The sequence below is a fragment of the Cupressus sempervirens genome, chromosome 1 (genome assembly GCF_028749045.1).
Source record: "Cupressus sempervirens isolate cs-2001-9-10 chromosome 1, ASM2874904v1, whole genome shotgun sequence".
NCBI lineage: Eukaryota > Viridiplantae > Streptophyta > Pinopsida > Cupressales > Cupressaceae > Cupressus > Cupressus sempervirens.
Genome location: NC_143118.1, coordinates 762445625 through 762460013, shown reverse-complemented (window position 1 = coordinate 762460013; position 14389 = coordinate 762445625). Strand labels below are relative to the sequence as shown.

The 14389-nt window shown below is 34.0% G+C and overlaps 1 protein-coding gene across 7 annotated transcripts in view; it reads right to left on the bottom strand.

Moving 5' to 3' along the window:
* Positions 1 to 14010, bottom strand: part of DEG14 (Trypsin family protein with PDZ domain-containing protein) — a 213789-nt gene extending 199779 nt beyond the window's left edge. For 4 of the 7 annotated variants that reach the window (XR_016353291.1, XM_089789666.1, XM_089789684.1 and 1 more), the window contains exon 1: positions 13615 to 14006. Coding sequence is in view for 6 of the 7 variants with exons in the window: in XM_089789666.1 (XP_089645792.1) it covers positions 13615 to 13677 (63 nt within the window). In the remaining variant the exon portion in view is untranslated. Of the gene's footprint in view, positions 1 to 13614 lie in introns of all 7 variants that reach the window. The other 3 variants (XM_089789654.1, XM_089789659.1, XM_089789674.1) reach the window with 3 other exon arrangements.
* Positions 14011 to 14389: the final 379 nt, after the last annotated feature.

The following is a 14389-nucleotide window of genomic DNA, read 5'->3' as shown; positions in this document are numbered from 1 at the left end:
CTATCCAATAATAAGTAAAGAAGTACTCAAACCTTTGGTTAATCAGGAAGGTGATAAGTTGACTACAGACTTTGAAAATGCTTGGCCAAGGTAAGTTTAACGGATGTGAAAATAATGACACTGGATACATCATGGCAAAAGTTGTACCAAGGTAACCGCTAGTTATGGAGTGCGACTAATCACGATGTAAGTGTTCCTACACCAAATTCCCTGGAACTATTGACTTGATCATCCACCATCCCTAACGGAGGGTCGGGACTGCTTGGATATTGAAGCAGTCTAGGGGGATCAAACATGATCCATGGCTGGGTGGTTAAACGTCCTAGTGATGCCTTTTCCCCTAGATTGTGACTCAAGTCGCAGACTTGGTACCTTTTACATGTTGTATCCACACTATCAACTCAACCTCTACATACATTATGTGAGTATTCTAATCTCAGATGTTGCATGTTACTTTCTAGAATTTCAGAAGGAAAAGAAGTATGTAATTAGATAATTTATATTTTGTTTCTTACATAGTACCTCATGTAGTTCCTTTCCTTTTAAAATAGAAGTAAATTGGGAAATGATAGCCTGACTACAATTTTCTAATATTTGTTAAAGATAGATGTAATGTTCCTCCTTCGCAAATCTAAAGATTGACTCCCCTTAACTCCAGTAAGGCAACGTGAACGACAAAATTCAAGGCGTACAGTTTGATTCAAGTTGTACGGTTAGGGAAATGGTGTTCGTGCGATGGATTTGACAGTATGTCGTACGATGGCAATTGGGGAGATGTCTGTACGGCAAATATAATTTGTGTGCTAGGTGAGGATAAGGGCAGTGTACGATGGAAAACTCCCTAGTAGCCATATAGTGGAAGCATATACAGTTAAGTCATATAGTATGTGGAAATTGCAGTTGGTCGTACAGTATGTAGAGTTGCAATTAGGCCATACGGTATGTATAGTTGAGTGTCGTACAAACGGTGGTTATGAATGTCATACGGAAGTCACAGTCCGCTAGGAGGAAGTGTCGTTGGGGGCAATTTGGGTCTTGGTAGGATGGAGGATGAAGGCAACCTATATCTATACAGATTGAGGGTTGCTTCACCACGAAGTGAGCTACAATCTGAGATGCCAAAACAATGTGAACAATATATTACCAAAATACGCAAATTAATGCCAATACAAGTATTTGCAATCCAATTCCAAATATATGTGTGTGTGCGTTTGCAAACAAAGATGGTGCATGGATTTTCTAGATCTGAGCAAGTAATACAGAGACGAAATAGGGTAAGGGTTAAATTTCACCGAAACTGGAATAACAAAGTAGGGAAGATCTTTCACTTCCGAAATGGTGAACAACAAAGAATTCCGACTGGAATTTGCAGTATAAAAAAATATAATCCAAATCACATGCCAACTACTACCTACATGTCATTCTTAAATACCCTTCGAAGGAACTCCCAAGGGTTTACAAAGATAGCTGACAGCAACACCTATGGAAACAATTAAATAGAAATGGGTCCGAGATATACTAAATCAATCAGCCCATAAACAATGCTTTTGATTATTTATTTATTCTATAACGAGAACATTATAATAGATTTAGTGTAGCATTTATTATATCTTGCTTAAAATATGTGTGTGTGTGTGTGTATTACATAGTTGTCCACTTCCAACTCCCTTAAGTAGACTAGTTCAGTTTGTCATAAACAGTTGGTAAACTTAGTAAACTTTTGCTATTGATTTTTTCAGCTTGTTACACAGACCTAGTGATTATTATGGACTCCTTCCATCGACAATTTATGTCAAGAACTGCATATTGTATTGTGCATGATGATACAGTCAAACTACCTTATACTATCGGCATTTCCCATATTATATTGCCTTGTGTTTGATCAGAGTTCTTCAAATCATTGTGATTCATGTTAAGACACTAAACACAAGTAGTTAAAGTCATGGCTACGAAAGGCCATGACCCTTCGTGGGTCATTCCACGTAAGGGTCATGTCCTTACGTGGACATGACTATCCAATATGATATATATTGCAAAGATATCGATGGAGAGTAGAATCAATAACAACGACAATTCTACTTCTGCATTTGATACTTAACTCATCAAACCATTACTTATTCCTGGTAAGAATTAAACACATCACAGTCAAGGAAATAATATATATTTCAGTGAAAGCATATATAAACTCAGTCAAATATAATATAAAAATCTGAAGCATTAGAAGTGTATACATCAGTCTTACTGTTCAAATCAGAAGAAATATAAAATTGTTCTCTATCTCAGATCTCACATTCCTTAACATGGTATCAGAGCCTTGTTGTTAAATAGAGATTAAAACAGGTCGTGAAAACACTTCAAAAGGTTCCTAAATTATTTAATCTACTCGAAAGAGCAATCATGGTTAACGGAGTCAAACTAGAAGACAGACTTAATGGAGCCTCAAACTTCGTATCTTGGAGAATACAAATCGTGATTGTTCTTAGAGGACTTGAATTAGAGCAATACGTGGAAGAGAACAAATCCATGCCTAAAAATGAGCCTAACAAAACTGTATGGAAAAGACACAACAACAAAGCCATGAGGATTATAATTGATTCTGTAAAAGATCACATTCTTTCATATATAGCAAACTCTTCAATCGCATATGAAATGTTTATGACAATTCAAAACTCATATGAAATCAATAACACTAATACATTGCTTACTCTAAAAACTCAACTCCTTCACATCAAGATGAACAAAGGAGAAATTGTCACATCATTCTTCTTCATGATATCAAAATAAGAGACCAGCTTTCTACTCTTGGAAATATTGTAAACAAGAAGAATTATACTTGATAGCTCTTTGAAGGGTTACCTACTACATGGGAATCCTTCAATCAAGGGGTTAGTGCTCCTCCTACTCTAACTAAATTTGATCAACTCAAGAATGATTGTACTCAGGAGCAGTCACAATTAATTACAAGAGAAGTCACACATAACAAACAAGAGGAAGTTCAAGCCTTACATGTGAACTCTAACAATAAAAGAAAGAGACACTTTAAGAAAAGAGGGAAGAAAAATCAAAATTATAAGATAATAGAGGTTTCAAAAGTTCAGTGTTGCAAATGTGACAAATTTAGACACACACATAGGTATTGTCTAGAAAGAAAGCCCTTGTCGATGTATCTGAAGTCAAGGAACCTAGAAACTCACTATTCTTCCTTGCCTTATCAAGTGAGCTAAACTCCAATAAGAATGCCTCGATAATTGATAGTGGAACATCTAGACACATAACAGGATTTAGAGACCAATTTGAAACCTTCGAAGGACATTCCACCAAAGAAGACCCAATAGGAAATAACTCCACTTACCCTGTGAAAGGAATTGGAACATAGAATTGGAACATGCTTAGTTCAACTGAAAATTGGAGTTACCTTACAACTAAAGGATAATCTATATGTACTAGGTATCAAGAGAAATCTTCTATCTCAGGTTTAGCAGATCAAGGGTATCGCATTACCTTCCAAGAAGATAAGGTCCTATCTTGGCCTAAAAATTCAAACATTAAAAATGCGATCTCTATTGGATTTAGAGATAGAAGTCTATATAAACTATGCAACACTCAAAATATAGCCCTAAATCATGATGTCAAAGAATAATGAGAACTTGCACAGAAGACTAGGTCACTTACATTTCTGAGCTCTACCTCCATAGAGAAAATTGTAAAAGGCATACCTAACCTAAAATCTGAACATGAAGGAAGATGTAAAGGTTGTAGATTAGCAAAGAACTCCAAAACATCTTTCCCTCATAGTGAACATGAATCTAAAATTGTACTTGAACTCATTCATACTGACTTATGTGGACCTATGTCGGTACCTTCCCTAGGAGGATACTTGTATTATATCACTTTTATTGATGATTATTCTAGGAAAACTTGGATCAACTTCTTGAAACTAAAGGAGTCAAATGAAGTTCTATCTAAATTCAAAGAGTTTAAAGCCTTAGTTGAAAATCAAATAGGGAAGAAAATTAAAATCCTAAGATCTAACAATGGAGAAGAATACATTTCTGAAAACTTCAAAGATTTTTACATATCTATTGAGATTAAGAGGGAGTATACAGTGCCATATAATCCTCAACAAAATGGAGTAGCCGAGAGAGAACAGAACCATTATTGAAGTAGCTAAGGCTATGATGCATGAACAAAATCTTCAATTAACATTCTGGGTTGAAGCCTCCATAACTGCAATATACATTCAAAATAGATGTTCTCATTCATTTCTAGAAAATGTAACACCTGAAAAAAGTCTACTCAAGAATCAATACTAATCTAGGTCACCTAAGAATCTTTGAGTGTCTTGTATACATTCATATACCTAAAGAGAAAAGGACTAAACTAGAGCCCTCAGGAAAGAAAGGCATATTTGTTGGCTATAGTGAATCTTCCAAAGCTTATAGAGTATACATACCAGGATCAAGGACAATTGAAATCAGTAGATATTAAATTTGAAGAAGATATTGTGTATAAACACTCTAAAAATACAGAACAATCAAACGATGACCCCATCCCTAAGTTGGATAAAAGTTCTATGATTGGGAGGGAGAGTTGTACAAAAGATAAGGGACCCACAACCCCTAATCCTAAAAATGACTCAAATGCACTCAACAAGAAAAGACCATTATGGAAAAGGAAAATGATTGAAGAAAATAATGTGGCTCCTGATGAAATCTTTAGAGAAAATAAGAAAACAAGAAGTCACTTATGTTATGTCACTCATATAAATGAGCCCAATCTCAAGCCTGGAAAAATGCCATGATTGAGGAATATCAATCCATACTAAACAATGATGTTTGGGACACTATACCAAGACCCAAAGACAAATATGTTGTTTCCTCAAATTGGCTATTTAAAATCAAACAACCACGTTGTTGCTTCTGAAAATTATTGGTTGAATTCCTACGAGATGTGCTTGCTCGATGTTGGGAATCTCAACACAATCTTGGTCAACGAAGAAGATTGAATTGTAATTGTTCAATCTCCACACTTCAGGCTCTACAAAACCTAGGTGGTTGTACCCCTATCTATATTTCTTGAGGCAAGCTTTAAGATTAATAATGCAGACTTTATAACTGATACACTTGAGTTGGCAAGTGGAGAAATCAAATGTATGAATGTTTTGAATGTAAATAGAATATGGAAAATGAACTTATGCAATACTTGTGGATAGAACTTCAATGATCTGCAACTGTATATATCAACTTATAAGAAATATGCAAAGATCAGTCCATCCAATTGGGCAGTATAGAGTCAACCCCCACCTAATCTTCTCATCAAACCTCAAGAGACAATGTGCACCCCATCAACCATTGGACAAATAAGATATATATGCAATTCCTAGTCTAAATGTATTTTAACCCCAATCAAAGGAGACCAATTAGACAAATACCATAACTCAGTATGAAAATATCAAATAATCAAGTTCATGCATTACTCTAATCCATCAAAACAATAGAATAATCCAAAGGAACAATGAAGAACATGAACAATTTAGAAAACCATATGCTAAATTAGATGTAAAGGAAACATCATTGTATTAACTTCATTTATAAGGAAATACAACAGAGTAGTTTAGTTGCATATCCAAACAAATAATTACACAAAATGGAAACTACTTGATAACGTCTTTTCTATATGGCAATATCTTGTATATATATATATATATATATATATATCTTCTCCTCTATATGTCTCGAAACCTTTTCTTCTTAAATAGGGGTCTTGGTACCTTTTCTCATAAAAATGAAAAGGTGCAACATAGCTTGAGACCCCTTCATAAATACAACTAACTAACAACTAAAAACATAACTAAACAATAATTGAAAACATGAAAATTATTTCAAATTTCTTCACCTTCAATGGTCACTGCCTCTTCAGGAGCATCTTCATGGACCTACACATAAATCTCAAACCATTTGGCAATTTGAGCATGTATAGGCTATACAAATTTTGAAACTATGGGAGCAAAGGCTTGCAAATCAACCTACTTCTCCCCTCGAGCAATCTTAACATCTGTTATAAACTTTGTAAATTTTGCTTCCATAGTAATCATTTAGTTTGATAACCTGTGGAATGAATCCATTTGGAAATTCTGCTCCTCCTTGAATCTGATTATCAAGGCCTAGGATAACACTGCAAATTCATGCCTCCAATCCTCCAAAGGTTTGATTTTACCTTCTTCATTTCTAATGGCGAGAAAACATTGATGATCAGCAGAAGCAATCATTTTCAATTTTTATTACAGCTTTTGATGCTCTTGATTTATATAACTTAGATTCCTTGTAACAATGTCAATGAAGTCAATGGTGGCCTTTATCTGCGCAAGGGCATCTAGATCCCTTTTTGTGACTTCAAAGAGTTTGTTCGATTCATACCTTGAAGGGGCCCATTTCCTTTCTAACTCAGAAAGTATGTATTTCTATTTAGCAAAGAAATCTAACATATTGCATATATTATTAAATCCCTCAAACAACTCATCACATTTGGCTAAAATAAGATTTACCTTGTAGACAAGAATCTCCTCCAATGTCTTAAAAACAGTCTTTTTGATCAACATCTGGGGTCATTTCTTTGTTTAGGCTTTCTTTAATAACAACAAGAGTTTTATGAACTACAATGGCTTATATATTTTCAGCAGGTTTTAACTCATTAAATTCCTTCTCCAATCTTCTGGTCTTAACGTATATTTTATTTATTATTGAATTCATCTCAAGTTCTCTTCTTTGCAATTCTCTGATCAATTCCTGTATATATCTAATCTGCGCTTGGTTAAACATGGATTCATGTGTCAATCGTGTTGCAACAAGCATAGGGTATGTGTTGTCTACAATTTGCACCAGGGTCATCCTCTCTTCTCCTTTAGATATATCAGTCATCCTAGGATTTTTTACTTTGAATGTAACCCAAGTGGTAAGGGTTTCAGTCTTGGGATCATACCATGTCCCCTCAACCTTGTCAAGTGATTCAAACTCTAACACAAAAGTTGAGTCTTTTTGTTTCCAAACTTGATCTAATAGAAACAATTCTTTTAATGTTACACCAAGAAGTATGAAAATGTCACTCTTTCTTACAATTTCCCTCACCTCTTTTTCAATACATGAAATATCATCCAAATGCAGTTCATCCATCATTTGTTGAACAATTGGGGCATGCTGATATTCATCAACCCCTTCAAGTCTTTTGTTTTTTCTCTCCTCAAAGTCCCTCATCTTATATATTATTGAAAAGTCCTTGAACTCTTGTGTTTGAGTAAAGTTCTCTTGTTCAATGAACCTACGAGAAATTGCCTCCCTCTCAACCTTTGTATCAATTAGATCATCATTTATCATAGTCTAAGCACAATAACCATGCTTTTACTCATAAAACTTGGGAGGTGGCTCTAATGTTTCAGCATTCTTATTTTCCTTCATGTTTTTCAGAGTACTAACAATTTATGTTGCCCCTTCATCATCTGAATCTTCATTGGACACTAAAGCGGTACTAGTCCCTTCTTCCTACTGAGGTATGGGAGCAGAGGGATCACAACTTGAGCTTGCCAAACTTAAATTTCTCTTTTTGGCTTGAGGGAGAGGAGGAGGTGCCTGTTCAACCTTCTTGCCCTTTTCTTGCTCTAACATATTCTTGGTACAAATTCTCAAAATCTTTGATTCATTTTTCAATCCTAAGAGTTTCAGTGTCTTCCTCAAAATGAAAACAAGGCAAATCTTTGACCCTCTATTCTGGTTAGGACATTCCATTTTTTTAACCTTTGGTATGCCTCTTGTAAATCATCACAGTTTCTGATAATGTCATCTTCAATGTTCAGCTGATGTACATACCTGGCTTTTATGGTCTTGATGTGCCATTTTGGATCATAATCTCTGCCCTTATCGCTGACCAGCCAAAACTTATTCATTATGTAATTTTGAACATCTTGAATCATACTATACCCAACTGTATATCCATCAAATTTTATTAAATAAGGCATCAATTGTCTTTTCTCCTTGGTTGAGCAATTTCTTTTTCAACCCATGGTAACTACAGTATGAACTCCAAGAAACCTAATCTCTCAGGAACAAACAATGAGAGCCTATAAGGTGGCTCCCTGCATCCATACAACCTTATCAATGATATTTTTGTTTGAAGATCCAATCATCCAAGTTGAACTCATAACCTTTATCAGCTAAATGCTCTTTGGGTTTTAATATATCCTTGATTGATTGTGGTAGTCTTGTGGTAGTCCCTCCAAGCATCCTTACTACCCATTGTACAAATACATCTCTGAATACAATGAAATCACCATCCTTTGCGTGTGTATCCCAAAGTGGACACCAGAGTTGGATGGGCTGCTTGTTACCCTCCTCATCAATTGTAGCCAACTTCATAGAATTCCTAAACTGAGTGGTGTTCTAATGGAGAATTAGGTAGCATAGCAGAGAATAATTCTTGAAAGACTTGGTAGTCTTCCATCTGACCAATTGATTGTGAAGGGTTTTCTCAATCTCGCTAGCAAAGTCGAACTCTAAATAGGTATGAGGATTTTGAATCTTCATAGACATGTACATGTCATCAAGTGGAATTTTATGTTTCTCATCTTCTCCAAACAATTGCAACCAAGCATAAAAAGTATATTTGAAAAAATCCATAAAAGATTTAATGGAATGAGGACCCATATGATCAACATACATCATTTTGTTATTCTGGCCTCTATACATAAAATGTGCAGTTTCCCTGTATTTTCCAAACTTCATTGTTTTCTAATATTCATTCTTGAAATGTTCCATATCGATTTTTGTAAGGGCTTGGGTGCTCAGTCCAAAACACTCTTCAATACAAGACTTTGTGATAACAAGTAGTGGCATACCATCCATTTTCCTTACAATCCTTGTAACTAGTTCATAATGATTTGCTACAATGTCTATAAGCTTTGTGTCTACAAACACATTTGGGACTACAATTTTGCCTAGGTCTAGTCTCCATGGGTTGTTTCTAGGTTCTTTTCTATCTTTGTTTGCATAAAAATACCAAAACAAAGATCTATCATGCAATGGAAGATTAGCATCTCTACAGTCCTTAAGTTTATCAGAAAAAATAGTCATTTGACTACCAAAAGAGGAACCAGGAAATATTTCTAACAACATCTTCTAAATTAATTTCTTAGTGTGTTCTTCCTTTAATTCTTTAGTACTAGTGTACTTTTTTACAGGCATTTTGTTTTGTAGACTGTAACCGGGGTAAGACAAGCTTGAACTTACTTTTTTCTGCAATTTACTGAGGACTCCTTCGAACTTTTGCTGTCAACTTCTATCTCAGCTCCACTTGAATGCTAAACATGAAAAGACTCGTTTTCGCCAAAGAAATTAATTCATTTAGTTCCTCATCTATGATTTATAACTTTTAGCATATATATTCACATCACAAATTGCCCAATTTGTCACATCTCCCAAGTACTTGACATGTACCTTAAGTTATTAAATTAATGATTTGTCCTTTAAAACTCTGAGAAGTCCATTTCACCTTTTCGCACACCCGTCTTGCAATCATTCCCGAAATTGCAACTTTTCGGAATCTTGAAAGGCTTCTTCAAATGGTTTTCCGAAATCGCGATTTCAGAACTCACATTTCTAGTTGTTAGCGAGATGGAAAATACATTTGCTCCAATTGCTCGATATAAATCTATCATAACCATAATTGCAATTGTCACTTCCAAAGGATGGAAAATCATCAGATGGATATAAACACAACATTTCTAAATGGTGTCATTGAACAAGTATACCCAGAACAACCAGAAGGGTTTGTTATTCATGACACAAACACACATGTATGTAAACTAAAGAAAGTTCTTTTTGGTCTCAAACAAGTCCCCAAGGCATGGTATGAGAGAATTGACAATTATCTTATCAAATTAGGGTACTCAAGAAATGAAGCTGACCCTAATATATACTTCAAAGAATCAAAGGGTGATATGATAATTTTAGTTCTCTATGTTGATGATCTTCTAATAACAGGTGAAGATCACCATATTGTAAAGTGTAAACAAGATCTTATATCTGAATTTGAAATGAAAGATTTAGGTCTCCTACACTATTTTTTGTAGTTAAAAGTATGGCAAAAGGAAGACTATATCTTCCTGAATCAAGGCAAGTATACTATTGATATATTGAACAAATTTTGCATTATGGATTGCAAACCACTGTCCAAATCAATGGAGACAAATCTTCTTAAGCTCAAAAGTGAAGCATCTAAATACAAAGCTACTAATCCTACATACTACAAACAAATAATTGGATCTCTAATGTACTTGGTGAATATTCGCCTTGATATTTGTTATGCTACAGACACATTAAGTCAATTTATATGTGAGCCTAAAAAGATCCATCTCATGGCAGCTAAACACATAAACACATTTTGAGATACTAATGAGGTACCATTGGACTTGGTCTAAAATATAACCATGTTGAGCTACAGCTTCTTGGATATACAAACTCTGACTAGGCCAGTTGTCCTATCGATCGAAAGGGCACTACAGGATGTTGTTTTAGTCTTGGATCTCCAATGGTATCTTGATTTAGCAGGAAGCAATTTGTTGTTGCTCAGAGTTCTATAGAAGCAAAATACATAGCGGCCTCTATGAGAGCTCGAGAAGCAATGTGGTTATGAAAGTTATTGGTCGGACTATTTGGTAAACCTCTGAATCCCACAATTATCCATTGTGATAATCAAAGCTACATCAAACTCTCTATCCAAGCACATAGAAATTCCCTATTACTACATAAGGGATATGGTGGATAGAAATGTTATCAAGTTGGCTTATATCAGCACTGAAGAGTAGACTACCAACATATTTATGAATTAAAAGTGGAATATTTCAAAAGTAAACTTGGTATAATTAAGAGGTATAATTAAGATGTAAATGTAACTCCTGAGATTAAATCTCGATTTTGTTTAATACATACATAAATACACACACACACACACACATATATATATTTGTTGTGGTTGCTCTTGTGCACGTGGATTGTTTTATAAAAGATGACAATCTTTCTTTTTGGTGTAAAGTCTCTACAGTAAGGTGACGATCTTCACAATAGATTGACCTATTATCATATAACTTCATTAAGTTGTTGTCCTGGATTGTGTCGATTATTATGATAGCAAAAGCATCATGATCGACTTACATTGTCCCCAAATGAGCCGGAAATTATGATCTACTTGTGTTGTTCCTTTCGAGGTCTTGATTCATTGTCATGATAGACTACATTAACTTATTGTCTTGGATTGTGCTAGAAGTCATGACAATAAGTTAATCATAATAGACTGCTTCAGTCCTGGAGTGAGCCGAAGATCATGATTCTTGTGACTTGAGATCAAGATTATCCATCTAATAGACTATGTTTTGTCCCAGAATGTGTTGGAAATCAGATAGACTACATTATTAAAAGGATATCACTGTAGATAGGTACTTTTAATGCTAACTCCAACATGGGTTATTGAGATTGAGAAAATGATCATATCCTCCCTTGCTAAGAGGGAGTGTCGAAGTAACAACTTCAGTCGAATCTAATATCAATATGTAGAACAAATCTACACATACATATATGTATGTATATATACATATACATATATGTGTGTGTGTGTGTAGTTGGTCTCCCTTACATGCTAATATTTAAAGTTATGATCATGCCCAGATCGGGCTTCATACAAAATCAATTTGTGAGTAATATCCTTATCTGCCCAGTGAATCGAGTTAGAGAACTGTATGTTAATATATACATAAGTATTTGTATTGCCAAAGTATGTTCAGACCTGATGATTGTTATGGACTCCTTCCATCGACAAGTTATGTCGAGAACCGCATATTGTATTGTGCACAATGGTACAATCAAACTGCCTTATACTATCAGTGTTTCCCATATTATATTGCATTGTGTTTGATTGGAGTTCTTTAGATTGTCATGATTCATGTTAAGTCACTAAACACAATTAGTTAAATTCATGGCCACGAAAGGCCATGACCCTTCGTGGGTCATTCCACGTAAGGGTCATGTCCTTACATGGACATGACTATCCAATATGATATATATTACAGAGATATCGATGGAGAGTAGAATCAATAATAACGGCAATTCTACTTCTGCATTTGGTACATACTCATCAAACCAATGCTCATTGCTGGTAAGAATTAAACACATCATAATCAAGGAAATAATATATATTTCTGTGAAAGCATATATAAGACCAGTCAAGAATAATATATAAATCTGAACCATTAGAAGTGTATATATCAGTCTTACTGTTGATATCAAAAGAAATATTAAATTGTTCTCTATCTCATATCTCACATCTCACATTCCTTAACACACATACCTTATAAACATTTATGAGTACTTGGTGAATATCATGTGTTGATATTCTAGTAGACCAATACTCATGATATCAAATGTGATATCAAAACATTTTGAGTACTTGGTGAATATCGAATGTCAATATTATGGGCAACAAATACACATGATATCAGGTGCGATATCAAAACATTTTTGAGTACTTGGTGAATATTGAATGTCAATATTATGGGAGACCAATACTCATGATATCGGATGTGATATCAAAACTTTTTGAGTACTTGGTAAATATCGAATGTCGATATTTTGGGAGACCAATACTCATGCTATCAGATATGATATCAAAACTTTTTGAGTACTTGGCAAAAATCATGTGTTGATATTCTAGGAGACCAATACCCATGATATCAAATCTGATATCATACCTCATTTGAGTACTTGATGAATATCATGTATTGATATTCTGGAAAACCAATACTCATGATATCAAATGCGATATCAAAATATTACTTGGAGTATTTAGACAATATCATGTGTTGATTTTCTGAAAGAACAATACTCGTGATCAAAATGGTGGATATCTTCTGATCAAAAATATCCTTAAAATTTACCATTCCTAAAATTACCAATGGTCTAATATATGTCTTATGTTTATCCTTCCTAGCTAAGAGGAAGTGTTGATGTTTGGTCGCTTCAATTGGATAAACTCATGAGACTAAACTGAAGTCTCACACACATATATGTACTTAATTAAATAATAAATTATATATATAAGATCTTATATATATAATTATGTTGTTATCATTTTAATGAATAGTTAATATAATTTCAATATATAAAGAGAGATCATTGCACTTGGAACACACATACCAAGAAGGCAGTGCTATTACATCTGTAAGCAATTCTCAGAAAACCAACAACAAATAAATAATGAGAGACACAGTTATATATTCATTTCCACGATTTGTATATACCCTAATATATTTACATCTATAAATAGATAGACATCCCAAATAAAAATGCACGGCCCTTCTTCCTGCAAAAACATATATAGATATAGATAGGTTCTGAAGTCGCCCCGCTAGCAGGACGGCATATATACAGCTTGTATATATTGATGTATCCACATACATTGTATACATGATATACACCATCCCTTACACGATTTCCAGACACAAATACCTAATATATATGCGTATTTATATAAATGTTGTATAGAAAATTTATAATGTCACATGTATATGCTGCGTACCTGATATTTACACGAAAAATGAACCACACCTCGCCTCAACGCTGCGAATAACCTGAAAGCCATGCCTGTTTATCAATTCATCAGAAGCTCCGCCAAAATTTTCTTAAAAATCTCCCAAATTAGTTGAACTTGTTTCCATATATGATCCAGCTTAGTTTTGTAAGAAAATCAAGAATAAGAAAAATGGAAGCCCGTGACCGTTAAAAAATTTTGTAGTACAAACTCTAAGCAAAAGAGGAAGGGATTTTGAAGGGAATTGTCATAAAAAAATGTAGTGTTTTCCCTCGAGAATTAAAAGGTTTCTTGGAAAACAATTAACATGCAGAGAATGCCGAAGCAGCTTTTGGTCGGAAGACTACACCCTGCAAACTTCTAGTGCTTTTCTAAACGATCAATTTTTTTATAAATTTTAGCCATAGGCTATTTGTGGGAAGGCTATTTGTGGGAACAAGCATTGATTTATTTGATAGAAAAATTGTCAATTCCCAAATCTAACTTCACTTTTAACTCTTGTTTTCATATTTATTACTTATTATCTTCACTTTTAATTATTTTCTTTTTTTTTAATTAATTAGTACCTCTTTATTTATTTAACTTTGAATTTTAAAATTGATTTAAATTTTAGTTTTAAAATTATTTTTATATTAAGTTAGTTTTTTATTTAAATATTATTTTTTAGATTCTATAATTTTATTTTTTATTTTTTTATTTTATTTTTTTAATAATTAGTAAACGGCCAAGGCCTTGATAATTATATTAAATAAAGAAAGATTAC